The 25541-nt window shown below is 54.7% G+C and overlaps 2 protein-coding genes across 3 annotated transcripts in view; both read left to right on the top strand.

The window, feature by feature from the left end:
* The window catches only part of UNC5B (unc-5 netrin receptor B), a 56321-nt gene extending 49380 nt beyond the window's left edge, over positions 1–6941 (top strand). For both annotated transcript variants that reach the window (XM_075025384.1, XM_075025385.1), the window contains exons 10-17: positions 398–793; positions 1229–1316; positions 1406–1574; positions 1680–1913; positions 2835–2984; positions 3252–3416; positions 3507–3691; positions 4102–6941. In XM_075025384.1, coding sequence (XP_074881485.1) covers positions 398–793; positions 1229–1316; positions 1406–1574; positions 1680–1913; positions 2835–2984; positions 3252–3416; positions 3507–3691; positions 4102–4270 — 1556 coding nt within the window. In that variant the 3' untranslated portion in view covers positions 4271–6941. The remainder of the gene's footprint in view (positions 1–397; positions 794–1228; positions 1317–1405; positions 1575–1679; positions 1914–2834; positions 2985–3251; positions 3417–3506; positions 3692–4101) is intronic.
* Positions 6942–10128: 3187 nt separating this feature from the next.
* Positions 10129–21488, top strand: SLC29A3 (solute carrier family 29 member 3). Its single transcript, XM_075025383.1, has 6 exons — positions 10129–10213; positions 10933–11196; positions 15306–15388; positions 16433–16659; positions 17861–18023; positions 18730–21488. The coding sequence occupies exons 2-6, from the start codon at positions 10945–10947 to the stop codon at positions 19397–19399; spliced, it is 1395 nt and encodes a 464-aa protein (XP_074881484.1). The 5' UTR covers positions 10129–10213; positions 10933–10944; the 3' UTR covers positions 19400–21488.
* The last annotated feature ends 4053 nt before the right edge of the window (positions 21489–25541 follow it).

Below are 25541 nucleotides of genomic sequence, written 5' to 3'. Positions count from 1 at the left end.
AAAAGTCAGGCTGCAAATCACAGTAGGGGACAGGTCCCCGGTGGACCCCCAGCCCCAATTTTCTAGGAGCATATGCTGATTTTTGAAGGCTGAGGGCTCTGTGGAAGTGGTCAGGTGGTGATGGTGGGAATCGGGGCAAAGCATCTGCAAAGCAGAGACAGTGGGGATTTACTGTAGGATGCTGCTCCTCGCCTGGTCATGGTGCGGAGCAGTTCCCTTCCAAGTGCCCGGTGGAAGGCGGACAGCTGCAGCCCAGAGGTGTCCCCGTTGTACCTCCCTCTATCCCTCGCTGGGCGAGGAGGGCTTTTCGCAGGCATATCTCCCAGTCGAGCAGTGCTTTTCCATCCCCTCGTCGCCACCGCCGTCTTCATCCCATCCGTGTTTCCTCCTCCTGCAGACAACCCGCAGCTGCTGCACCCCTCGATGCAGCCGGACCTGACGGCCAGCGCGGGGGTGTACCGCGGCCCCATGTACGCCCTGCAGGACTCCTCCGACAAGATCCCCATGACCAACTCCCCCCTGCTCGACCCCCTCCCCAACCTCAAGATCAAGGTGTACAACTCCTCCACCGCCTCCTCCTCCTCGCCGGGGCTCCACGACGGGACAGACCTGCTGGGGGGGGTCCCCGCCACCGGCACCTACCCGGGGGACACCACCAGGGACGGTCACTTTGCGAACGTGCGGAGCAAAGCCCTGGGCTCCCAGCATCTCCTCAGCTTGCCCCGGGACCACGGCAATAGTGCCAGCGGCACGTTTGGCTACCTGGGGGGAAGGCTCACCGTACCCGGCACTGGTAAGCCCCGGGGTTGGGGAGGAGGGCTCATTTGGCTGCCGAATGATCGAGGAGCTGCTCTCGTCCCAGCAGACCTGCCTGCCGTGAGCAGCCCTTTGCTATCCCAAATCTGGCTTGGGAGGAAGGCAGCAAGCCATTCCCAAGCCGGGCTTCTCCGGCTGGAGGTCACAGCCTCCTGGGACTTCCCTGGCCGGCCCTGCCATCGATCCAGGGCCTGTGCCTTGCAAAAAGATCCAACCCGTGGTTTTCCTTCCTAATGCAGTGGCCTGGCTCCTCCCTGCCAGCTGAGGAACATCTGGAGATGTTTCTCCTGGGGCACTCTGGGCTGCCCTAGCTCACTGCTGTCCTTGTGCTCGCCAGCCGGGGCGGAGGGGTGGTCTCTCCCTGGTGGTTTCTCCTTCGGTTTGTGACTAAAGCCTGTGTGTGCCGTGCTAGGGGTGAGCCTGCTGGTGCCCCACGGGGCCATCCCCCAGGGGAAGTTCTACGAGATGTACCTGGTCCTCAACAAGGCAGAGAGCGCCCTGTAAGTCACGCCGCGCCGCCCGGGCTTCTGCTCTTCGTTGGCCGCCGTGAGGCTTTCTTTCCAACCGGTGTCCCCTCTCCTCTTCCCAGCCTGCCCTCCGAAGGCACGCAGACGGTGCTGAGCCCGGCGGTGACCTGCGGACCCACCGGCTTGCTCCTGTGCCGTCCCGTCGTCCTGACCATTCCTCACTGTGCCGACGTGGGCTCCTCAGATTGGATTTACCAGCTGAAAACACAGTCCCACCAGGGCAACTGGGAGGTAAGGTGGGAACGCAGCTCCTGCGGCCAGAGAAGACCACGAGCGTTGGGCTCCTAGCAAACCCCCCTGGATGGTGGGCTGACCCGCAACCTTGATTCCCTGTAGGAAGTTGTGACCCTGGATGAGGAGACCCTCAACACTCCTTGCTACTGCCAGCTGGAAGCCAAGTCCTGCCACATTTTGCTAGACCAGCTTGGCACCTACGTCTTCGTGGGAGAGTCCTACTCCAGGTCAGCCATCAAGAGGCTCCAGCTGGCCATCTTTGCCCCCACCGTTTGCACCTCCCTGGAGTACAGCCTCAAGGTCTACTGCTTGGAGGACACGCCAGACGCTCTGAAGGTAACGCCGCCGGCGCGAGCTGCCCCTGCTTCCTCAAGCTGTTTGCGCTGGAGGCGAGGTGCTGCCTGGTGCCTCTCAGGATGGCCTGGCCCCGGGGAGCAGACAACCTGATGCAACTGCCTGCAAAGTGACCACAGCGAAATAATGAGCGTGTTTACTGCTTTCCCCGTCCTTCCTCGCCCTCTCCGAAGGCAACGGTGGGGGTGTCGCTTAGCTCCTATACTGGGCCCCCTTTCTGCAGAGGTTACGTGAGAGGTTTTGCTGCTGCTGGGTGGGTTTTCTCTCTCCTACGCAGAAAACACTCGCTGCTGTGATTTGCCTCCATTTTCTAGAGATCCTGTCGCTCCTGCAGAGAGATGTGTCTCTCCCCTCCTTGGGAGGGTTTTGTGACATAGGTAACATCGAGTGCAGCACGGGAAGCTTGAGTTTGGATGCTTTGGCTGCCTGGACCACCAGTGCAGTGGCTGTTTTAATTCCCTGTGACTTGTCCTGTGGTCTCAGGATTGCTGTAGTGCCTCTAGGTGGAGACGTAGGCAGCGCTCTGGCTCCTGGGTTGCCTTTTTCTCCTAAGAGCTGCTGGTGTAATAGTGGGATGGTGTTAAAAACAGATAGGGTGGCACTCCTCAAGAGAGTGCCCAACCTTTGTGTTGTCTGAGGAGTAGAGAGGCGTATATGGATGCTCACGTGTTATAAAATTCAAGCTGTAGGTGGGGCTGGCGCGTGAGATGAGTTGGCAAGTTCTTGGAGAGCAGCTGTCAGGGTGGCAAAGGCCGCTCTCCTGGGGAGGACTCCCGGCGGGCTTGTTGCCGCTGCCGCCTCGTCTTTTGGCAGGAACGTGCCTGGCTTTGGGTATGGAGGGGGGGAGAGCAGCAGCCCCTGCTCTTCTCCCGGGTCTCACGCTGCCTGTCCCGCTGCCCGCAGGAGGTGCTGGAGCTGGAGCGGACGCTGGGGGGGTACCTGCTGGAGGAGCCCAAGTCCCTGCCCTTCAAGGACAGCTACCACAACCTGCGTCTCTCCATCCACGACATCCCCCATGCGCTGTGGAGGAGCAAGCTGCTAGCCAAATACCAGGTGAGGGGCTGAGGCGGGGGCAGCCGGGGTCCCAGAGCGGGGACACCATCTTCAGCCGGGCACCGCGGGGTTGTGAGTGCCCTGGTCTTGTCTCCAAAGTTGTCTCCCTAAGGGATGGAGGAGGAAGGGGGACCGGTTTTCTGGTCTTTCCTGGTGGGATGCTGTCTGTGGAGTCCCATCGCATCCCCGTGGGGTGGCTGGAGGAGGTGGGATCTCCCGAGGGAGCTGCTGGAGCCTTCGCTGAGCCCGTGCTTTGGTGGTCCGCAGGAAATCCCCTTCTATCACATCTGGAGCGGCAGCCAGCGAGCCCTGCACTGCACCTTCACGCTGGAGAGGTACAGCCAGGCTTCCACCGAGCTCACCTGCAAGATCTGCGTCCGGCAGGTGGAAGGGGAAGGGCAGATCTTCCAGCTCCACGTCACGCTGGGCGAGGTGAGCGGTGGGGAGGTGGGCGGACAGCAAGGGGACACGCTCGGGAGCCGCGCCGTGCTGCAACGTCTCGCCTCGTCCTTCCCCTCGCAGCACGCCAGCTCCTTCGACACCCTCCGCTCCCACCACAGCGGTGCCGCCGCCACCACCACCCAGCTGGGACCCTACGCCTTCAAAATCCCCCTCTCCATCCGGCAGAAGATCTGCAACAGCCTGGATGCTCCCAACTCCAGGGGAAACGACTGGAGGCTTCTCGCCCAGAAGCTTTCCATGGACCGGTGGGTCTCCCCCCAGCTAGGTTATGTCCAGCTATACAGGCCCACCCATAAATATGGATATAGCTATGCATAGTTATACCCATCTAGATCCATCTGTGCCACAGTGCCGGGTCTCTTGTCACTTTGAACTGGCCCTTATTTATCTGGGCCGGTGCTCGGGCCGTTCCTGCCGGGGTCCCACCTCTGAGGACCAAAGGAAGGGAGGGTCATTTCAGCAAAACAAAGCTTGCGTTGCTTTCGCACCAACGCCAGCTCGGTGTAAAAATTGAAGACTGTGTCTCAAGGGCTTTGGCATTCGTGTTACGGCATTTCCCTCGGGGTTCGTGCTGCAAAGAGGTTTGCTGCTCCGGCATCCTCCCTCCGAAGGGCATCGCGCCGACCCGGACCTCCTCTCTGTTTCCCCTTCGCAGGTATCTGAACTACTTCGCCACCAAAGCCAGCCCCACCGGGGTGCTCCTGGACTTGTGGGAAGCCGAGCACCAAGACGACGGCGATCTCAACACCCTGGCCAGTGCCTTAGAAGAGATGGGCAAGAGCGAGATGCTGGTGGTCATGGCCACGGAAGGCGACTGCTGCTGATGCTCCCCACGGCTGGCTGGCCAGGAGGACGAAACGGGGAGGGGGGACGAGGTGGGGGGACCCTTCCCCGACGGCGGGGGGAGGCACGTCCATCCCTGGGCAGCGGCTGAGCGAGGCAGGGCCGAGGCCGTCGCTTCGCCCTCCCTCCCCGCATCGCTGTCAGCCTTAGAGACCCATCCTCAGCGTTTACAAGCAATTCAAGTGTTACGCAGCATTCCTCCTCCTCCTCCTCCTCCTCGTGGCGTGGGGAGGAATTAGGGCTTCTCAAGTCGGGACGGGGGCTTTCCTTCTCCTTCTTCGTTTAGGTTTCCCTCTTCCTCCTTTAATAGCATTTCTGCGTTGAAGAGACGAGTACAATCTAGGCGAACGGCTTACTTCTGTCAAAAGCTTCAGACAGCTTAACAAGGCAAATAAGAAAGAAAAAAGGAAAAAAAAAAAAGTTTCTTAGGAAACGCAAATAATTTATTATCCAGATCTTTGGATGAGTCCTTTTTAAAAAAAAAAAAAGGAAAAAAAAAGAAAAAAAAAAAGACAGATTTATAAATCTTTTTTTGTGCGTGAGAGCAAGAGCGTTGCTGTGGTCGGGGTGGCAGAGAGAAAGAGATTTAAATGAACACACTTTTGTAGGGAAAAGCGTGCGATCCAAGTTGAGCAAATCGTGTTTACATGTCCTGGGACCCCCAGGGAGTCTGTAGGGTGAAGTGCCTCTACGCCACTCTGGTTCAGGGCCAGCTGAGACCCTCCCCAAGATTTTTTCCTTTGCAAACTCCCCTTTCCCCAGCAGCAATGCCCAGCGGAGCGAGGGATCCCCCTCCGCCTGCCAGGAGGGATGAGGGATGCTGCCCTGCATTTAGGGTTCGGGGAGTGGGGGGAGTGCAACCAGATATGGGTATTTTTAATGAATTCTTCCCTGGCATCGTTTGGGGGAGCTTTTTAGGATGACTACGCCTTCATTTACATAACTTCAGTACAAACCAAAGAGTTCAGTCCTTGCACCAAGCTACCGACCCACAGGCCAAAGCGGGGGGGATGTTTTAAACCCATCAGGATTTTGCAGTGAGCACCCCAAACCTGGGCTCAGGGGTCAGAGGGAGGTGACGAGCAGCTCGTGGAGGGGTCCGGGGAGAGCAGAGGGCTGGCGAGCCAGGATGCGGCCCCTCGCAAACCGCCTGGTTTTTGATGCAGTATTTCAGCAGGGATTCAGGGAGGGAGACTTTGGTATCTGCAAGTTGCAAGCCAGGCTGAGCGTTTTCACGCGAAGGACGGCATCGTAAGCGGTGATCGGGTTTCCATCCTCTCATTCTGGCTCCTTTTTTTCCCTGTAACAGACTTTGTGTAACGATGGAGAAGTTGTGGGATGAATGGAAAGTAATCAAGGGGTAGACAGGAACGAGGTTCCTCACAAAGATACGGTGTCTCAATGAAGGTAAAAATTTAGATTGCCTGCAGATAGAAATAGTTACTCAGCGAGTGCTATATCATAGAAATGTGTCTGTTTTTTAAAAAAAAATAAATAGGAAAGGGATTGTAAGCTCAGGATTAGACTAGATCACACAGCAAGGCTGTGGATCCTCCATCAGTGGAAGTATTAAGAGCAGGGTCTGAGAGCAGGTCCTGCTTCGGGCTGTGATGCACGGCGTCCTGGCTGCGAAGCCCTGGACCGGTGTCGCGGGATGCCTGCAGCATCCTGCAGCGTGCTGGGGACCGGAGCAAACTCAGGGAGCCCTGCCGCGAGCGAGAGCATCGCCTTCGCAGGGCGGCTCGGGGGAAGTTTTCAGTATTGCTCGGGGACGGGTACGATTCCTCTCGGCAGCTCTTGAAGCAGTGATTGAATGCATAGAGCGGCTCCCTGCTGTGTTTCGGGGTCTCCGGGCTTCACCTCTTGCTGGGTTTTCAAGGCTGTGGGAGAGAGGGATCTTTTTCATTTGTGCTGGATGGGAAAACTTCTGCTGGGTGAGCTCCTGTGCCACGTAGGAAGGGTTTTATCCATCCTTTAGGTTGCGTTTGAGCATCTGATTTCTGGGACCCCGTCTCTGAGCTGAGGGGGAGTAAGCAAATTTGGAAGGAAGCAAAGAACTGATGGATCAAACCGGCTGCTGGCATTTTATAGGGCTCCTTTCTCAGTACCGCAGTGCTCTCCGTGAGATGAGATGCCCTTCTTTCGGGTCGCTTCTGAATCTCTCTCGCTCTCATTCTCACTGTCTCTGGTTCACGGATCACTGTGCCGGCATGCACACCTGTCTGTCCGTCCATCCGTCCGTCCCGCCCGCGGGTGCCTCTGCCTCCATCCCCATCCATCTGCGTTCGTCTTCCCCTTCCTTTTGGTGGGCAGCAGCTGCCTAGATCCGCCGAGCTGCATGTTTGGGGAGGTTTTCCCCATTTTTCAGACCAGGGAACCTGTGTCAGGAGCAGGACAGGGGGGAGGCAGGGTTTGCCCCCCACCCCGGTCCTCTGAGCACCTGCACCCATCTCCCATGGGTGCCAGCTCCCAGGAGCCCTCCGTGCCTCCCTCTGCAACCCGGGGGTTTCTCCGGCCGGGCCTTTCGGCAAAGGCAAACCCACGGTCCGTGTCATGCTGACAGCGTCCGTCTCTTGCTCCGCAATCTGTTTCCATATTTATATGTCCGGGGGATGGGCCTGGTGGCATCCTCTAAAACCGCATCTGTTTATTCTGTAAACTAAAGAACTGTAAATAAAGTTTAGCATTCCTATTGTAACAAATTAATTTTTATGCAATAAATTATATTTCCTAGTCTAATAAAAAAAAAAAAAAAGAAACAATCTGCTCGCTCCTCTCATGTTCATCACTCACCAGTTCCTGCTGGGTTTAGCATCTGCAGGGATTTGGGTCCAGCTTGAGCAGCGGCAGCAGCGTGGAGATCCCCGCGAGCATCCCTCCAACCTGGTTTTGGGTCGGATGCTGCAGGCGTGCCGGCAGCGGGAGGATGTTGCTGTCGGAGTCCCTAATGGAGGTAAGCTGTGGAGATTGATTTATGGTTTGTTTTGGACTTGCATGGGTGATTGCAAGGCGGGAGACTGGTGCTACAACCACGTCTCGTGGGCTAAGCCACCGTCTCCAGCAGTTTGTTTCCGAAAGCAATGCCCCTTCCAGCAAGGACCAGGACCAGGGTCCCTAATTTGGGACGGGGGAACGGAGCACGGAGCTGCGCTCCACGACTCTGGCATCCCTATCCTCCAACCCTCGCCTCGCTTCCCTGCCTCCTCCTCGCCTTGCCCCATCCCTGGCTTTGGGAGCACCTCTGCTCCCCTGTTTCGGTCCCATCGCTCCGGCTCTGCCAGAGGAAGCAAAGCCAGAAGGGTTTGCAGGGAGAGGTGAGGTTCCCAGGGAGATGTGAGGGTCCCGCTGCCCCTGCCCACCCTGGCTGGGCCGCTCGCCTTGCCCAGCTCATGGGGACGAGGTGCCACCAGGAGATGGCAACATTGCCTCTGCTCTGGGCAGGCGTGGGGATTCTGCAACCCAAGAAAGAAACGGGGAGAAAATTGCTGCCCTGACGCTGCAGCAATTATAACGCAGCCACGCAAAGATGCAAAACCCTCCCAGCTGGCTTTTCCGGCTCCACATCCGATGCTGGAGCAGATACCTTCCCAGAAGTGATAAGCTTTTTTTTTTCTTTGCACCTTAATTCCTTTAACCTCAGTCTCCCAAGTTGCTTTCACTGGGTACGTTTTGCACTAACCCATCTTTCCAAGGGCCCAAGTCTGTGGATAGCTTTGACCAAAGTGGTGCCTGATTTCATCTGATGTTCTCCTATTGAAATACCCAGCTTCCTAATTCCCCTTAAAATGAAATCTTCTCTGCAGTTGATATATTGAATTCAGTCCCCATGACAGGTTCAAAAGTGGCTGCCGTGCCATCACCAAGTGTCAACAGATTTATTCTGCCGGCGAGAGGACACCCGGGAGCACCGGAGCAACCCACGTCAGGGTCTCTTGACTTTTCCATTGCGTGTTTAGGAAATTTCCTTTGGGCCAGTCCCGCTGGATTTTACAATTCACTCACCGTGAGCCGCTCCGTATGGTGGCAAGCTGTACCAAGGGGTGGGGAGAGCTGCGCTGTAAATCCCGCTTAACAAATTTCAATCTCTTAACCATTACTTACACCCCCTTTGCTCCCTTCCGCCTCCAGCGCGGCGAGGGCAAGCAGCGCTATGGGATGCCCGGTATTCCTTTGGGGTAACCGTGAAACCTCTCTGCTCCGGCACAGCTCACCTTGCTTTCAAACCAGTACTGGCCCTGTGTGTGAGGCTGGGGTGGAGGGGGAAAAGCTTAAACCCCGCTTTGAGTATCGGGGTGTCCCTAAAATCCAGCCCAAGCCCACGCGGGGGAGCTGCGTTGCGGAGGGTCTCTCAAGTGTGGGTAATATTGACTCGAGGGGCCGTCACGGCGTCGGTTAAGCGTGGACTGGCTTTGTTTCCCCTGCTCGGCTGTCACGGTCCCTTGTGCTGATGTGATCTGAGGCTCTTCTCCAGCAGTGGGTTTTTTGACATGATAGGTGGCAGCAGGCCAGAAATATCAAGCGAATCCCTCTGAGCTGATGGGTTACTGACTCGGATAGGCTGTGCCATCTCCTCAGGTGCTTTCCCAGCCTGGCACGTCAACGCGGATGAAAATCCCAAGGAGAAACCTCTGGAGAGAAACCCATGTGCTCCTCTAAAGCCTTTCCATTTCAGCACATCGCCGGTGGGTTGATCGCGTGCTTCTGCTTGTTTTGCTCGCGAAAGAAAGGGAAAAAAAAAAATGGAGCGTGCGTGTGTCTTGGGCTATTTTGACATCTGGGTGGCCAAGGCCATCTGATCTGCTCTCCTCGAAGGCTCGGAGAGGCTGGAGACGGGTGGTGGCCGGCCCTGGCTCCGCGGCGGTGGCCGGCTGTGCGTGCACTGGTGCTGCTGGGAGGTGTCTGGGTCTGTCTGCATTTGTCTCATAGGCAGTTTACATGGAAAAAATCCAGCTCACACTGTCTTGGGGCCTTCTGCAAAAAATGGGGACTATTTTGCTTTGATGAAAAAAGGCTGGATACATGTGCAATGGAGGGAAAAGCAAGGGAGAGACCCAATTTGGTTACATTACTTTAGATACTGGTGATGGGGAAGGCTAAAGGCGAACAGCTGGCAACAGGAAATATAAGATGTAAAACTCCACTAATTGCCAACACAAGCGCAAACAAATTGGCAAAGCGTGTCTGATTGTAGTGGGGTTGCAGAAAAGCTGGGGCCTCACCGGTTTATCATTTTCCTGTGTGGCTGCCCACGTGCGGAGGAGCCAAACCCCTCTTTGGGGAAGGAAAAAGGGCAAGAAGCATAGGGGAGAGGAAGAAGCCTAATGATGTTCTCCGTCACGGTCCCACGGTGCTCTTAAGGTGAGTGTTTGGGGGAAATTGAGGACTTTGGAGTGAAATTCATCCTGATGGGGCATTGCAGGAAATTCATGGGGTATTGCAGGAAGCGAAGAGAGTTAATGGAGGAGCTCTGGTGAGGGGCCCTTCATCCCATGGAAGATGCTCCCCATTCCCCAGCATCCTCAGGAGGGGAAAGATGTGCTCATGTTTTTCTGCCTCCCACCGAAACCCCAAACCCTGCCAGAACCCTTTGGTACTGCCAGGCCGTGATTAACACCGATTTGAAGAAACCGCTCCTGATGTAAAACCGGGGGTGAGGACGGGAGAGCCCAGCGCTGCACCTGCGAGAGGTCAGATGGAGGAAATAGTCGGGAAAAAAGGGGAAAAAGGGCAGAGAAAGACGGCAGAAGCTGACGCCTCCCTTCCGCACGGCTCAGCGCCGCCCGCGGGGCCTGGCCGGGGCCGGGGCCACGCCCGGCGGGGCGGGGCAGGGCGGGGCGGGGCGGAGCGGAGCGGAGCGGAGCGGAGCCGGGTTACCCGGCTCGGGGTTAACCCAGCTCGGTAGGAAAGGAGCCGGCGGGGTCCCAGTAAGTGCTACGATGGGAGAGCTGGGATGCGGGGTCGGAGGGAGGGCTGCGAGGCTTCCTCCTCCTCAAATGGAAGGGGGTTTTTTGTTTTTTTTTTTTTTGCAAAATCCCCGGATTTCTCTCTTCCTCCCTCCCCCGGCAGCTCGGCTCGGCCCTGCCTCCGGGGCGGCTGGGCGAGAGTTTGACGAGCCGCTTTGCAAAGGCTGCCGGTGCTGCGGTAGTTTACAAGTCGTTTTCCAAAGCCCGATGACGTCGTGCTGGTTTATGAGTCATTTTACAAAGCCTCGATGATGTCGTTACATTAGTTCACGGGCCGGTTTGCAAAGCCTGGTGGTGTGGCGTTAGTTTACAAGTCGTTTTAGAAAGCCTGCTGGTGTTCACGCTAGTTTGCAGGTTGCTCTGCAAAGCCCGATGGCGTTGTTCGTTTACGAGCTGTTCGTATTGCCTGGTGTGAGCAGAGGTTTCCTGCTTTTGCAAGGCCAAGGGGACGGGTTAATTATTAATTATCGATGGAAACATGGGTGCTGGTGCAGCAGAGCCTGTCCCCGCCGTGCCTTGGTCCCCTCTCCCAAACCTTTCAAGGATCCAGCCGTCTCCGTGCTGAGCCGGTTCAGCTCACTCAGCCGGCCAAAAGAGGAGGGAGCTGCACCCAGCAGCTTGCGTGCAACAGTTTGCAACCCTCATGTGATAATATCTTTTTCGGTGGTTGTTTTTTGCAGCGTGTCAGCGCTATGCACCCGCCAGCCGGCAGCTTTCCCCCAGACGAGGAACCTCTGATCGAGAAGTCCACGGTGAATAGGTACAGCCGGCAAAAGCCAAGCGACCGCTTAAATGGCACCTACGTTATTTTTTTCCTCCTGGGCATCGGGTCCCTGCTGCCCTGGAATTTTTTCATCACGGCAAAGCACTACTGGATGTACAAGCTGCAAAACTGCTCGGATCAGGCAGGCCCGGCGGGACAGGCAGCGGCATCGGATCTGCGGGTGAGTGTGCTGCTTTTGAGGCAGAAAAAACAGCTGAGTTCCTTCCTAACTTGCTCTTTTTCCCCTCCACTTCCCCAGAAGGTGAGCGAACATCCTCTGGGGTTTTGCTTGCTGCAAACCAGGGGTAGAGGTTTCTTTGGGGAGCACAAACAGTTGCAAGAAAGTTGCTTAAAACTAAAAGGCGTAGCACTTTGTGGTCTGTCTTTTACCTGGAGTGCTGAGGTTTAAGCTGCGTTTAAAAAATTTGGCTTAATCTGCCCCATAAGCAAGGCTGCCTTTCACAGGACGATTTCTACAGCGCAAGGTAAAAAATCTTTGTGGTTTTTTTTGTCCTTCATGCTTGGTAAACCCCTGAGTGCTGCAGGGCTCTGTACTTTTCCAGCTGGACTCGGGCTGCAATGCCCTGTGGGCTGGGAGATAAACTGCTCTAAGCTTCTTGCCCCATGGTGAGGCATCGAACACGTTTTAGGCATTTTCTCCCTTGCACTGGCTGGTGCAGCACGTCGTTCGGAGGTGGCAGCAGGGTTTTGTGGGAGCACCAGCCCTGGAGCTTGTGGCTTGTGAGAGTCTAGAGCCCCCCCGGATGCTTTACTGCTTTTCCTTCAAGATCTGGCAGGTGTGACCGGAGTATCTCCTTGCAGCGATGAACATCTGGCTTTTGGCATATGGGACAAGGAGCTTGTCACGGGGCGATTGATGAGCTGGCCTTGGGGCAGCAGGCTTGATGGCCTCTCTTTTTCTCCCTAAAAAAGCTGCCTTCTCTTGCTTCTCCTGCCACGGCAAGATTATTTCCCTGTGACCCACTGACAAAGCAATGTTATTTCTTTGTGGCTGGAAAAAGTGTTGGTGTGATGAGGCTGTGTGCCGTCCTCCTCCTATTGCTGAGCTTGTTCAAGTGGTTTGGGCACATTTTATTTTTATATAAGCACAGAGTCAGGTGTGACACCCACATTTTCTCTATGACTTTTCGCGCCAGTACCGCATCCACAGCTGCTTTAATTTTAATAGTTGTTAAGCCGGCTGTATTTTTGATGGGGAGGAAGCAGAGTGTCACTGACGGTGCTTGTACCGGGATGCTGAAGTACCAGTGTGCTGGAATAAATCGAGATACTGGGTGGATTAAACTGGTGGAGATCAAGTCCCCGTCATGCCCAAAGATCACAAATAGGCTGCCCCTGTGCTAGCAAGGATGCTCAGAGAGGGGGCGAAGGGTGTGATGTCCTCCCACGTTCCCTGCATCCCACCTGCTCCTCCTGGCTTCTACGTCACACTTAGCCGAGGCAATTCTTGAAAAAGCTGTTTTCAAGTAGACTAAGTATCACTAGGTGTCTTCTTCCTAAAAACTCTTGCACAGCTGTATTCCTGGTCGGATCAGCCATTACCTTGTCAAAAAGATGTTTCTCCTCTTTCTGTACGGCCGTGGCGCAATGCTTTTGACCTCCTCCTGTGAAAAGCAACCTGGCTTTTCCATGGTAGTCGAGTCTGATCAAAAAATAAACCAGTCGGCCCCGTTTCTGCCCTGAGATGGTGAGCCACGGTGCTGCGGCAGAAGGGCTTGCCTGCAAACAGAGTTCGACTCCGGAAAGATGCACCTGTGACTGGCAGCCTGCTCTTGGCTCCAGCCTGCTCAGGGCTGCTAATTTCATGCTCTGTGCTCCAGGTAACGCTCCGGTACCTTCAGCCACCACCGTGCACCTGGATTGCTTTTCCAGCCCGGCAGGAGCCCGGCTGCTGAGTCCAGGCTGGGGCAGAAGAAAAACTACTTTGCAAAAGACGTCTTGGCGACGCCGGTGACTAATTTGCCACCGCGATGCTTTGTTCTTGTTTGGGGTTTGTTTTGGTTTTTTTTTAAGGTACTGAGTGCACGGCGTGCATCCTGGCAGCGTGTTTGAAGATGCTGTAGTTAATATAGGGTCAAACACCTCCTTTATGTGCCTGAGGATGACACCTTCCCTGCAAGAGGTGGAGGAGGTGGGAGGAAGGCAGCTTTGCGTGTGGAGGAAGATGTCAGGTTTGCTTTGGGGATTATTATTTGTCGTTAGCCAGGAAAGGCGCGCCAGTCTCTCAGTGTTTGCGTTTCTCCTCGAAAACCATGTTGGCGATAGGGAGCTTGGCCCTTGCGAGCAAGGGATGCCTGGAGGAGATAAGCCGGCCGGTCAGGGAGGGCTCAGCAGAAAGGGAGAAGAACTAGGTATATCTTGTATAGCCAACAGTTTGCTCTGAAAGCATGTCCGTGGTGGGTGGGAATACCCACGCAGGGAGAAGAGTTACCGTCTGAGCCGGATTAACACCTAACGAGCAGGAGCAAAGAAGTGGGATGAGTATGGAGCCTGATATTTTCCCTTGATCTGGGTATGGATTAAATTTGCCACCCGCCATTCTCCTGCTGCATTAAAAATGTGGCGTGAGGGCTTTCCTTTTTCACAGAGATGACAGCAATTGAAACCCTTCTACTTGGCTTTTCTTTACCAGCAGGGTTTGGCCGTGGGTAAGGCAAGGTAAAATTTCCCAGTGCAGTGCAGGTTCCTCAGTTTCTTAAATGCTTCCCCAATTCTCTTCCCACCGCTGGTGTGAGCACGGTTGCTGGGAATGAATGAACATTTCCCCAGGGTGCTCAAAATGCAGCATCTCTGCTGGATTACTTCAAGGACACTCCTGCTTGGTGGAAAGCATTATAAAGTCTTTTTTCCTCCCCAAAAGAAAAAGAAAATTAACTTGGAAGTATATTAAATATCCCCAGGCTGGTTTGGGGGGTTGTTTTAAGTAGGTTGGTAAGTAAGTCTTAGTTTTAGCAGCCAACTTTGCATTTTGCTTTGTCTTTTCTCCTATAATTCATCATATGGCCATAGAGCTTTGAGCCTCCTGCTTCGCCGAGCCGATGCCGTAAGTGCAGGCATTCATGTCTCCGTCTGTATGGACCCTTGAGGAGCGATTATTAGATTTGCTGTTGCTTACAGTAAAGCTTCTGATAGGGAAGGATAAATGAACATGCTTGTAAACTGATTAAAAGACTATGATGCAAAGCTGCCAAAAAAAAAAAAAAAAGAAAAAAGTAATGTGCAGAGAAAACGTGCCAAGTGCCTTCTCACGCTCGGACGCAATGTGGCCCCATCTCTGTAGCTAGCTAACTGCAGAAAATGAAAGCCCGTCGTGATGGGGATGGATATGTAGGTCATCTTCTTTGCGAGCATCGTCCTACCTGCTGGCTGAGATTCCCGCAGGAAAAACAAGGGATTAAGCACCTCGAGGGGAGAAGATGGAGCAGACATGCTTTAACAGCATAATACATAAAATGAATTGAAAATGAAGCGTTTGGCTGCAGTCTTGGCAAAGAAATCTCTCTCTCTCTGCTGTGGTTATTGCTTTCCACGTGCCCAGCCTGGCCTCTGTGCCAGGTGGGCTGGTCAATATTGACTGATGCTGCAGCCGACTTGCTCGGATGATGTACGAGTCCCTGGAGTAAATGTGTATTGAGTCTCAATATAGTTTCTCAGTGAGTTTCATGCACGCGGAGAGGGAGACCGGGAGGAAAAATAATGTCCCTGTGTCCCCACCTGGGCTGCTTTTGCTCGAGCGCGTTCTCAGGCACGGTGTCCCGGTCGCTCTGCATGGAGAGGGATGCACAGGTTTGCTAGCTATCGCAGGCTTGCAAGGCAGTTAGCTAATAATATTAATGCTTTTGTGTCCTGATTTATAAAAACCAGCCCTCACGGAGCTCAAGTAGGATAAAATGGTCAGGGGGTTTGTCCAGGATGCCAGAGCCAGCAGGAGAAATTCAGACCTCCTTACTTCAGGTGCTGCCCTGTGGGGCCAGTGCAGCGGTAAGGCAGGTATTTCCTTCACCATTTTTGCTTCTGAATTTATTATGTCCCTAATTTCCTGAACTATCCCAGGGCTGCTGCAGGACAAAAAAGCCCCGGGACCCCTTCCCGCTACCTGTTGTCCTGAGCAGCTTTGCAACACGTGCTACAATGCAACAAGGTGGACACCTACATCGTAACTCGCCATGCGTGCTGTATCGTGCCATATTTAGGACCTGAAATTCATGTGTTGTTCCCCCACTAACATTTTTTTCTTCTTCTTTTTTTTTTTTACCTCTTTCCTGGCAGGACTTTTTTGAGAGTTACATCTCCATTGCTTCGACTGTGCCCTCGGTGCTGTGCCTCATCGGAAACTTCTTGCTCGTCAACAAGTAAGCGCTGCTCCGTTCCTGGGCCCGCTGGCCACAGCTCTCCCCGGCTTTGTCTGCATCACTCCTGCCTTTCTCTGGCTTCAGCCGTGGCTCCCAGCTCAGCCTTCCCTTCCCCTGGGGGGAAGCCACGGGGCATCGTGAGCACAGCCTCCCTGTACGGCCAAAATCCCCGTGCCTGCCCCTGCCTAAATCGCAGCCGGCTGAGATGAAGCGGGGTGAAGCACCCTGCTCCCTGCCAGCAGCACCCATGCCTGGAGTTGGCTTGAGTTGCACCACTGCAAATAAATTCCTGATCAATTCCTTGGTTAATTGCTGGGCAAAGGGTCTTTTCCTCTTAAAAATGCCATCGTTGTTACCAGGGGACCGGCTGATGAGAGCTGGGCTTATCCAGGCAGGAGTAACACCTGGCTCTAGTCCTACCAGCCGCTGAACTGGGTTAAGAAATGGGCCATCTGTACCTTGTTGCAAACTTGATTTACATCTAAAAGAACTGCCTCCCCTCATTTGTACCGTTCCTTATCCCGCGTCAAACTCCTGCACTTTTGCGGGCGAAGGCAAATGTGTTTGTGTGCTTAATTTCTAGATCCCATCTCCCTGTCTTTCTCCCTCATTCCTTCCATCCTGCCGCCAGGCCAGCCCATCCAGTCTCCTGGCTGGGTAATGAGCAACGTCCGTGCTCAAACAGCTAATTATCTTGTAGTGACGTGCCCTGATTGCTTTCGCCCAGCCTGCTGTGTTTCCCAGGCAGGCTTTATCGCTGCTGCTGTACGTTGCTCCAATGATGGGGCTAGCTCCTGATTTCTGGGAGAAATGGGTATTTACAGCTCAGCTGGACTTATAAACTTAGTCCTACTGATGGCAAAAGTGAAAATTGCGGAGTTAACATCTAAAGGTTTCTGAGAAAAATCGTTACTTTTTATTCCTCATCTCCCTCCACCTTCATTTTCTTTGACCCTTCTCACAGCAGAGGAGTTGGTGTCCTCTGCATCGTGCCTTCACGTTATGGTTTTAAACGCAGGACTCTCTCCTTCCCCTTGTCCCCAGGGTGCCTGCCAGCGTCCGGATCCTGTCCTCCCTCTTCGTCATGCTGGCCGTCTTTCTGGTGATCACGGTGCTGGTGAAGGTCGACACCTCCGCCTGGACCACCGGCTTCTTTGCCCTCACCATCGGCTGCGTGGTCGTCGTCAGCAGCGCCTCGACCGTCTTCGCCAGCAGCATCTTCGGCCTGAGCAGCTGCTTCCCCATGAAGAACTTGCAGGCGCTGATCTCAGGTTGGTGCCCTCCAGTGGCGCCGTCCCGGTGGGATCGTGCTCTTGGGTCTTCTGTGGTCGCGTGGTTGGTTCTCTTTCCCTCCTGCATCTGGTGTTTTGTCACACGGGGTTTATTTTAGAAACTTAACTTTGCCTTAAAGATAAAGGGAAGTTGCTGAAGGAGAATCATGCTCGGTCACATGAGCCGGTGCTTTTTTTTTTTCTGTAAATACCCATAAACCAAAGTGCTGAGGGCTCAGCAGAGACGAGGAGAGCGGTGGTCCTTCGCTGTCCCTGTCTGGGGGGGGGAACATGCTGCGGAGCAGCTCCGGCCAGCATGACAGCTTGAGCTGGTTGGTTGTTCTGTGCAGGGAGAAGGGGGGAAGAGACACGTCCCTCAGCTCCTCTCTTTGCAGCTGGAGGAATCTTCAGCTTTGCATTGTCTCCTCCTTTCTGTTCAGCGTTTTCGTGCGTTTCCATGAGTGATGAGGGGCATGTTGGGAGCCGTGAGTGATGAGCTCCCTGGAGGGTTGATAACATTATAAATGTGCTGTGGAACGGCTGACAAACCGAGAGGGGAGGGGGAAAAATCAAAATGGAGAAGTTTTTCCCGGGGCTGAGACAGGAGTGTTTTAATGAGTTTAGCCCAGTGGGGGAAATCACCGCATCCGTGAGATGGCATAGCTGTTGCTGGTGGCTTGAATTCCTCTCTGGGGGAGCACAGAAGAGGGGTGGTTATGTGTGTGCCCATGGAAAGCCAGGTTTAGGCTTTGGGCAGGCTTTGGACCTTCTCCGCAGGACTCGGCATGTGCAAGCCCAGCGTGCTGGGTCCCATCCTGACCCTTGTGCAGTGCCGTGGCTGTGTTGGAAGGGGATGCAGGATGGGACCTGGGCTGCGATGCAGCTCCACAAATAGCTGTGTGGCAGCGAGGCATGGAAATGGAGATGAGGTGATGTGTGAAGCTGTACCCTGAGCCAGGCTTGGGGATCAGCGTGTGGGGCAGGGGGGTGAGCTTCTTCCCTACGGGGGGGTTTGTGCACACCAGGAGGTGTTAGTAAGAGGATGCTGCTGTTTCTGGGTTCCCCCTCCGCATCAAAGCCCTCTTTGCTGGAGGTGCTCTGGGTTGCTCTCTGCCACCTCAGTGTCCCTCAGCTGCGCCCATCTCGGTCAGGCTGGCTCGGCCCCAGGCGCTGAGCTCTGGTTTTCTGGTCCCCCGCACAGGTCAGGCCATGGGCGGCACGATCAGCGCCGTCGCCTCCTTGATAGACCTGGCGGCAGCGGCCGACGTTACGGACAGCGCCCTGGCCTACTTCCTCACCGCCGACATCTTCATCGTCATCTGCGTCATGGTGTACCTCCTCCTTCCCAGGCTGGAATACTCCAGGTGTGTGCACCAGCCTGCCGTGGGCATCCCACGAGCACGGGTTGGGAGGATTTGCTGCTGTCAATGCCGAGCAGGATTGCTGGGGGGGACCCATGGGATGTTTGCTGTGCTGGTCCCTGCCCCGGCACCCCCCAGCATCCCACCCGGCACCCCGCGTGCTCCGTCTCCGGCGCTGTGCCGCACTTCCCCATTTGACCGAAACCACAGACTGAAACTGGGCGCCCGCCCCAGCGTGTGCTGAGTTTCTGGCAAGCCTCCCCGGGGGGAGAGGGGTGCTGATGCGGGGGCTTCCAAAATATGTGAAGTCAGCGGAAAGCTGTAATCTGGAAGCAGGTGGGTCCCTGTAGGGCGTCCGTATCTGCACCATCACGCACTGATGTGCATGACCCGTGGGTCTTGTTGGTGCTCGCAACGCCTGAAACCCCCTGGCCCCCCAAACGCCTGCGTGCAGTAGGTTCCCCCACTGTGAACCACCGAGGGTGTAAAGGAATCCCTACTGTGGGGAAGAGGGGGTAGTGGGTCCCTGAGGGTCACCTCTGCGTTCGAGGCGGGAGCTGGAGGTGTGACGGGGTCTCTGCCACCGCCTTTGGTGGGTCCAGCGGACGTCCGTGCTCACCAACTTCTTTCCTGCTCTCTCTCCAAATCGGAGTTTGTGGTTCCCCCCCTCCACGCTTGGCTAATAATCTCCCTCCTTCTCCTTTTCCAGGTATTACATGAGCAGCCAGAAGGAGAGCCCGTCTCTGGCCACCGTGCCACCCAACAGCTCGGTGGAGGACGAGGCAGAGCCAGGAGGCACCGCAAATACCCCCTTCCTTGCAAAAAGCACTGGCATCCCCCCGCTCCGCCCCATCCTGCAGAAGACCGCCCTCCTCGGCTTCTGCCTCTTCTACGTCTTCTTCATCTCCATCATCATCTTCCCTTCTCTCTCTTCCAACATCGAGTCGGTCAGCAAGTCCTCAGGAAGCCTGTGGAGCACCAAGTACTTTGCGCCACTTACCAGTTTCCTCCTGTACAACCTCGCCGACTGGTGCGGGAGGCAGATCACCGCCTGGATCCAGATGCCTGGTCCCAAGAGCAAGCTGCTGCCCGTCCTCGTCCTCCTCAGGACCGTCTTCCTCCCTCTCTTCATCCTCAGCAACTACCAACCCCGGGCTCACATCCAGACGGTGCTCTTCAACCGAGATGTCTACCCGGTGGTCTTCACCGTGCTGCTGGGGCTGAGCAACGGCTACCTGGGGACGCTGGTCATCATCTACGGCCCCAAGATCGTGCCGAAAGAGCTGGCCGAGGCGGCCGGGGTGGTGATGACGTTTTACCTCATGCTGGGGCTGGCCGTGGGGTCCGCCTGCTCCGTTCTCATTGTCCACCTCATGTAGAGGAGCAGCCAGGGGGGATGCCCTCGGTTTGCGGTGCTGCTGTTGGGTATTTAGTTTGGTTTTTTGTTCCCCAAAAAGCCAGGCACGCCACGGTTTTGGGGCAGGCTGCCTCTCTTGAGGGGGGGGCGTTGCATCCAGGGGGAAAGCCCTTCTTCTGGGAAGGGGTGTCCCCTGTGCTTGGGAGGTCCCGTTGGACGTTTGTCACTCCCCGGCTCAACCAAAGCAAATGGACCAAAAAAGCCTTGTGCTCCCCAGGGAGCTCAGGGAAGCACCGGGGGGGCACAGGGAAACTTGTCCCTCATCCCAGTGCCAGTGGGCAAGGGTGGCTTGAGGGTGCCACCACGCCGGTTTTAAACCGAACCCGGGGCTTTTGACGGCACCTTGGGTTTCGCTGCCTCGTTGTTACAGGTTTAGCCCTGCAGTGGTCTGGTGGTCGTGAGGGGATCCCCCTTCATCAGGCTGTGATGGTGGTGTTAAGCTAAAGGGAATTCGAGCCGTGGAGCACCTTCAAGCAAGCTCCGGGAGCAGAGAGTGGCCGCACGAGGGAGCAGGGCACTGTTTTGGGGCGGATTTCATACATTTCGTGCCGCAAAAAAGCATATATAAGGGAAAGCTCTCCACTTGAACTTCTGCTTGCTTTAATTTTTCCAGATAAGATTGAATGAAGGGCTCATCCACCTCCCAGCACGGTGCTACTAGTGCTGGGGCTGTGTGTCATGACCATTTCTCCTGCTGTGACCGTGGTTGCAGACACCGACTTACCTGTCTGCAGCTGAACCCCAAAGAAAGTGAAATACTAAGGGGTCCTAACCTAAGTTTTTTAAGGTGCCTTTAGTCTGCATTGAGGAAGGTCTATAAAAGCCAGGGAGAGGTATTAGAGAGGCTCTGACGTGATGGTCACAGCAGAAAGCTGATTAATTTACATAGGCAGGCGGCATATGGTCTCCAGATGTTTTCAGAGGGGTGAGCTACTGTGATGCCCAAAAATACAGCCGACCCGAAGAGGACTGGCTTTTAAAGTCACTTTAAATACGCAAATGCAACCTGGACCGAATACAATAATTGCATTTATTTTCTCAAATTGGGTGGATTTATGGTCTAGGAGAGGTGAACTGGTAAGCAAGGATGTAACGGCATAACATGGCATTGCAGCTGATGCCTCAGGGCTACTACCTATGGAAAATACTTCCTGTAAGACGGGGTTATTAGCAGGTGTTCTGTTAGTGGGATGCTCTCTCAGCATCTCCCACTTGATGGAGTAGCGGCGAAGCTGCTGGGCTGGGTTGTGGGTCCGTCTCCCTGCTGTGCTGGATGTGGTGGTTAGCAAGAGGGAGGATGCGGGGCTGGTGCCTTTCGACCCGTGGGAACCCTGGCTTTGCTGGGACAACAGCAGGATTGACGGTGGTTATTGCCACGGGGTGACACGCTGGCTTGGTGGGTGTCGGGTTTTTTTAATATAAATCCTTTCCAGTGTTCAGTTTGGGCTTGTTGGCAATACACACGCAGTTTTGCTTTACGGCTGGTTTTTATTTAAACATAAAATCCAGACATGAGTGGAAAATTTACAGGGCGTGCGGTACCAAGGAGCAGCTTTACGGCACGCGACTTTGCACGTGCGGGCTCTTAATCCCGTCGCTTCAGTAGATTTGCAGCCCTTTAGCCCCTGACTCTTGGCCAGGGGCTGCTTTGGCCGGCGTTGACCCAGGCAAAGGTCCACCTCAGCTCGAAGGGCAGCCCAAGGGTAGCAATGCTGGCTGGGTGGCTGGGTGCTGCTCATGGGGGTAAGCGCTCCCATCGCCTCTGTGGGCGCTGGAGCGTTGCTTGGACTGATGCGGTAGTCGGTCGTGGCTGAAAAGCCCAAGCCAACCTCGTGTTGGCAACCGAAACGTCCCTCTGTGGCCTTCAATGCTTCACACTTGAGAGCTTCTTCAACTCGTACGTTTTCCTCCGGTCCCAGGTATGAGATTCTGCTTGTTTGCTGACTGCCTTGCACCTCTGCTGATCCTCTCCCTCGTGGTCCAGACCAAATACCTCTTGAGACAGAACTTAATTATCCGGTACCATTGCTAATAAAGTTAATTCTTGATACTGTGCAACTGCTGGTGTCTGGAGTGATTTCTCTTGGAGACACACTGATGCATGCAGTTTTAGCTTGTGTCTTTCCTTCTGGTCATCCTTCTCTCCCAGCTTGGATTGTAAACTTGGAGAAAATCACTGACAAGAGCCGGGTGAAGGAGCCCCAAAAGAATTGCTTTGAAAGCCCAGTTATTCTAATTTAATATCTCCAAATAACCTGCAGGTAGGTGTGGAGAGCATACTTACTGCATCTGCAGGGGGAAGCAAGCAAAAAGGGAATTTATCCTTTGTCTTTGATGGTATTCAGCTAAGGAAAGTTAGAGAAATGAGTGGAAAAATCAATACAGGTTCAGATTGGGCAAGAATCAGGTCTGGGTATAAAGCAGGGAGCGCTGGTGGGAGTGCGGCGGTACGGGGATGGATGCTGACAGGCAGCCTGAGCCATGGGCGTGTGGGTGATGCCCCTGCAAAAGGGGACGGGTAATTTATAGAGTGTTGCATATAACGGCAGGGAAGTAATTGCTGCCATATACTGCCTGGACGAAGTTGCATCTGATGCCCTGTGTAGGCTGTATTGAAGAGCTTGAGGTAAAAAAAAGCAGAATGATAAGGGAAATGGTGGTTGCAGGGCAGAGTGAAGGATCCTGTATCTCAGATGTGCGAGTCGAGGCGCAACCACAGTTTCTTTCTTGATGGTGTTGAGTAATGTATCTTTGATAAGGAATGCAGCCTTTGACCCCAGTTTCCAGTTCAGGAATGATGTGTGCTCTCTGCTCTACACAAGCATCGAGGTGGGACAGCCAGCAGAAATACTGCGGGGGTCAAAACCCTACTTCATGGCATTTAGTCAGGAGATTACACTTTTTTTTTTTTTCCCCTAGGTCTCAAAGAGCTTTACAAGAGGCAGTTGCTCCCCAGGTCTTTGTTTGGACCTGGGATAGCTGAAGACCTCGGGTATGGGCAGGGTTGGGAGCTGAGCTGGGTCCATGGGTCTTCCTTGCCTGTCCAAACCGGCGCTGCCAGGTTTTGTGTCTTTCTTTAATTAATGCCATCCCTTCAGCCTCTTAAGACTAGCAGGGTTGTAAATGTTTTCACCATCTTTCAGCCAAAGAAAGCAGGTTGTGAGGTGGCCGGCGGGGGAAGGACCGTGTGGTCTCTGCAGGGCTTGGCCTCATCTCACCAGTGGGTGTAAAACGAGCGATGCCGGCGCTTGCAAAATTCATGAGGGTGGGCCCACGAAGTGAAACTAAATCAAAGACGGGCACGAAGCCCTGCGTGGTGCCAAGTGACAGAGCTGCCACCGTTTGCCCAGCGCTCAGGGCCAGCATCGCTGGCAAAACAACCCGGAGGATGGAGAGTCCCCAGCTCTGCAGAGGGCTGGCAGCCTGGCACGGTCAGGATGCTGTGCCTGCCCCACGCTGGCTTCTCCAACGGCCTTTGGTGTTAAATCCAACTGGCCGAGGGGAAATGAAGGCTGTGAACTGGCAAAGCAACACCGGCAAGACGGGAGGGCGCGGGGAGCGGGAGGGGGTTGGATGAAAGGGCAGAAAGTGGAGGAGACACATCTGTTGCAGCTTCTGCTCAAAGGAGACTAACGGAGCCTATGCCTGACCCTTTTTTTGTCCGCTCTCTCAGCTTAGTGGTGCCAGTTATTCCTCCCTGCTTCAGAGCTGGAGCATTTAAGTGCAGGCTTTTGGGGCTTTAAAGCAAACAACCTCACTCTAGGAGGGAAGGAAACTTTTCTTATGGATACTCATCTCCCATTAGTTGCAAGTGACTATCCCTCTTTCTCTCTGAGCTGCAAAGCCTTGTCTAGCCTGTCCCCACGCGGTGGAGTGCCCCGCAGGGTAGAAATGCCACCTTTCCATCTGTGATACCAGCCTTTGCATTATAGAGGCTTTGGTGCAGCATATCACCCTTTGGGAGGGGGAAGCATCTTTGAAACAACCTCCTTGTCCTTCAGCATCACCTTGGTGGTGACCAAAGAGAAGCTCCGCTGCCTCTCGGCTGCTCCGCTGTACGTGTTTTGGGGCAGGACTCATCCTTTCAGTGTTTTGTCGGGATGTGCTGCAGGTCAAAAGCCCAGATGGCCAAACTGGGACTGCCTTTGGTGGCTCGACTGCGGGAGCGGGGGCTGCTACGGTGGTGGGACGTGGTACCTGGCAGGGCGTCCACCCGGCAGCGCAGAGCATCCCCGCGCATCTGCACCCGCGCCCGTCCCCGGCATCTCGATGAAGCTCTTAACGAGCTCTGGCGGTCCCCGTGACCAGCCAGGGGCCAGCGTGCATGACCTCGTTCTTAATTACCGCCTTGTGGCAGCTTCATTTGTATGGGCAGCGGGGTCCCCGGGCAGCGCCCTGTTCTGCACGGCCGCTCGGGCAGCGTGTGGGGAGCCGTCACCCCGCCACAGATGAGGTGATGCTCTCCGACCCTTGTTCCTCCAAAACGCTGCCGTCTCCCCCTCCGCAGCCACAGGAAAGGTATTTTCAAGGTATTTTAGCTCTTGGCCCTTTTTCCCCTCCTTGCACGCTTGCATGCGCGGGGTTGAAGCTTGCCAAGCTCCGCAGCTTTGCGGTGAGCATCCTCCTGAAAAGGGGCGCGTGAGCCAAGGGCTCAAAAATGCCGGGGGTCATCTTCTTCCACGGGGGCTCGGGGAGGGCCACGGTCCCCAGCAGATGAGCCGAGCTGATCCTGCCCCTCTGTGGGCGCCCCAGAGAAAAAAAACCCACTCGGCTTTGAAACCTCGCCAGCCAGCTGCAGGCTTGCCCGGCTGCTGTTCTCCTTTTACATGTTTTATGGAGTAATTTGTACTATATTTACACGACGGTGATAAACAGTTTTTAAAATGGAAGCGAAGAAAACGCTGTTGAATGAATTGTTACAAAAAAGCCCTGTTTGCCATTCCAGCAGGGGGAAAAAAAGGGATAAAAATCACCATCCTAGGGACATGCTGTTCGTCAGATCTGGGTATTTTTTCCCTTGATTTGTGTGCCTAATGTGAGAAGAAGAAGTCGCAGATGCATGCTGAATTCTGCAGGGAACATATGCATGCATTTAAATCATTTACAGCATTTACTGGTGCAATTGTAAAGCACATTATTTTTCTGCATTTGTAATTAGGCTCTAAACAGATGGTGAAGGACTGTAGCTTCTGATTAGACAGGCTTGTGCTCTGTTGGACGGCACTGTGAGAACAAACTGAGCCGAGAAAGTTTTCCTCCTAATTTATCACACCATGGTGGGGGGGGTGTAGAGTATCTGGGGCTGGCTGAGCACGAATTCCAGCGTGCCCGTAGCAGGCTGGGCAAAGCTGAGCGAACCGGCGGGTCTGCTCCCTCTGCCACCCCTGCTTGCTGATGGATGGGGTGTACACAGCCCCCCCAGCTCAGCTTCGATTCCAGATTTTTGTAACCCTGCCTCGCTCTACGCTGCACAGCTTTGGGTACCCAACAGCGCAGGATGGAGCGCCTGCTTTGACAAATGCTTTTAATATGAAGCAGAAGGCTTGGGGTTGAGAAGGGGCTTTAACGCGGGAGCAAGCTCCGGGCTTGCGGCTGCGTACGAGGAGCGAGCGCGCATGCCCGGCGTTGGCTCCGCTCTTTGGCATTGCCTTTTTTCTGCCACCCTGGCGAGCCCTCGGCTCGGCGAGGTGGGGAGAGCTCTCCTGCACCTCTACTGGGGGCAACGCCGGGAGCTTCGATGGCAACGCGTATGGTTGGCCCATTGGATCTTCATCGCTAGGACCTGGCTCCCATTGTAAATGCACCACCTCAGACCCCTGCTAGCCTCATTTTTTGACCTCGAACAGCAGCAACAGCTCTTCACAGCCAACGTGCAAGTACCTCCATGCTGAGCCTGGGTTCCCTCGCGTGCACCCTCACTCCGGTTGGTGAGGAGTTACCCCCCACTACCCTGTAGTCACACAGAGGAGAATTTGTTAGGTGTTGTTTGTACTTCTTCCTACAGTTTCTTATTGTCCTGGCTTACCTCCTTAAATTACAGGCGTGTGAACCCAGCCAAAATGGATTAAATGGAGAGGCAACTGGAAGAACAGAGCGACACAGAA

The sequence above is a fragment of the Buteo buteo genome, chromosome 4, assembly GCF_964188355.1.
Source record: "Buteo buteo chromosome 4, bButBut1.hap1.1, whole genome shotgun sequence".
Classification (NCBI taxonomy): Eukaryota; Metazoa; Chordata; class Aves; order Accipitriformes; family Accipitridae; genus Buteo; species Buteo buteo.
This window is presented reverse-complemented; position numbering and strand designations above follow the sequence as displayed.

Excerpts from the sequence above, each read along its gene's own strand:
- SLC29A3 (XM_075025383.1), top strand. The coding sequence starts at position 10,945 with ATGCACCCGCCAGCCGGCAGCTTTCCCCCAGACGAGGAACCTCTGATC. Across the intron at positions 11,197-15,305 it reads CAGCGGCATCGGATCTGCGG|GACTTTTTTGAGAGTTACAT; the intron begins GTGAGTGTGCTG and ends CTTTCCTGGCAG. Across the intron at positions 16,660-17,860 it reads CTTGCAGGCGCTGATCTCAG|GTCAGGCCATGGGCGGCACG; the intron begins GTTGGTGCCCTC and ends TCCCCCGCACAG.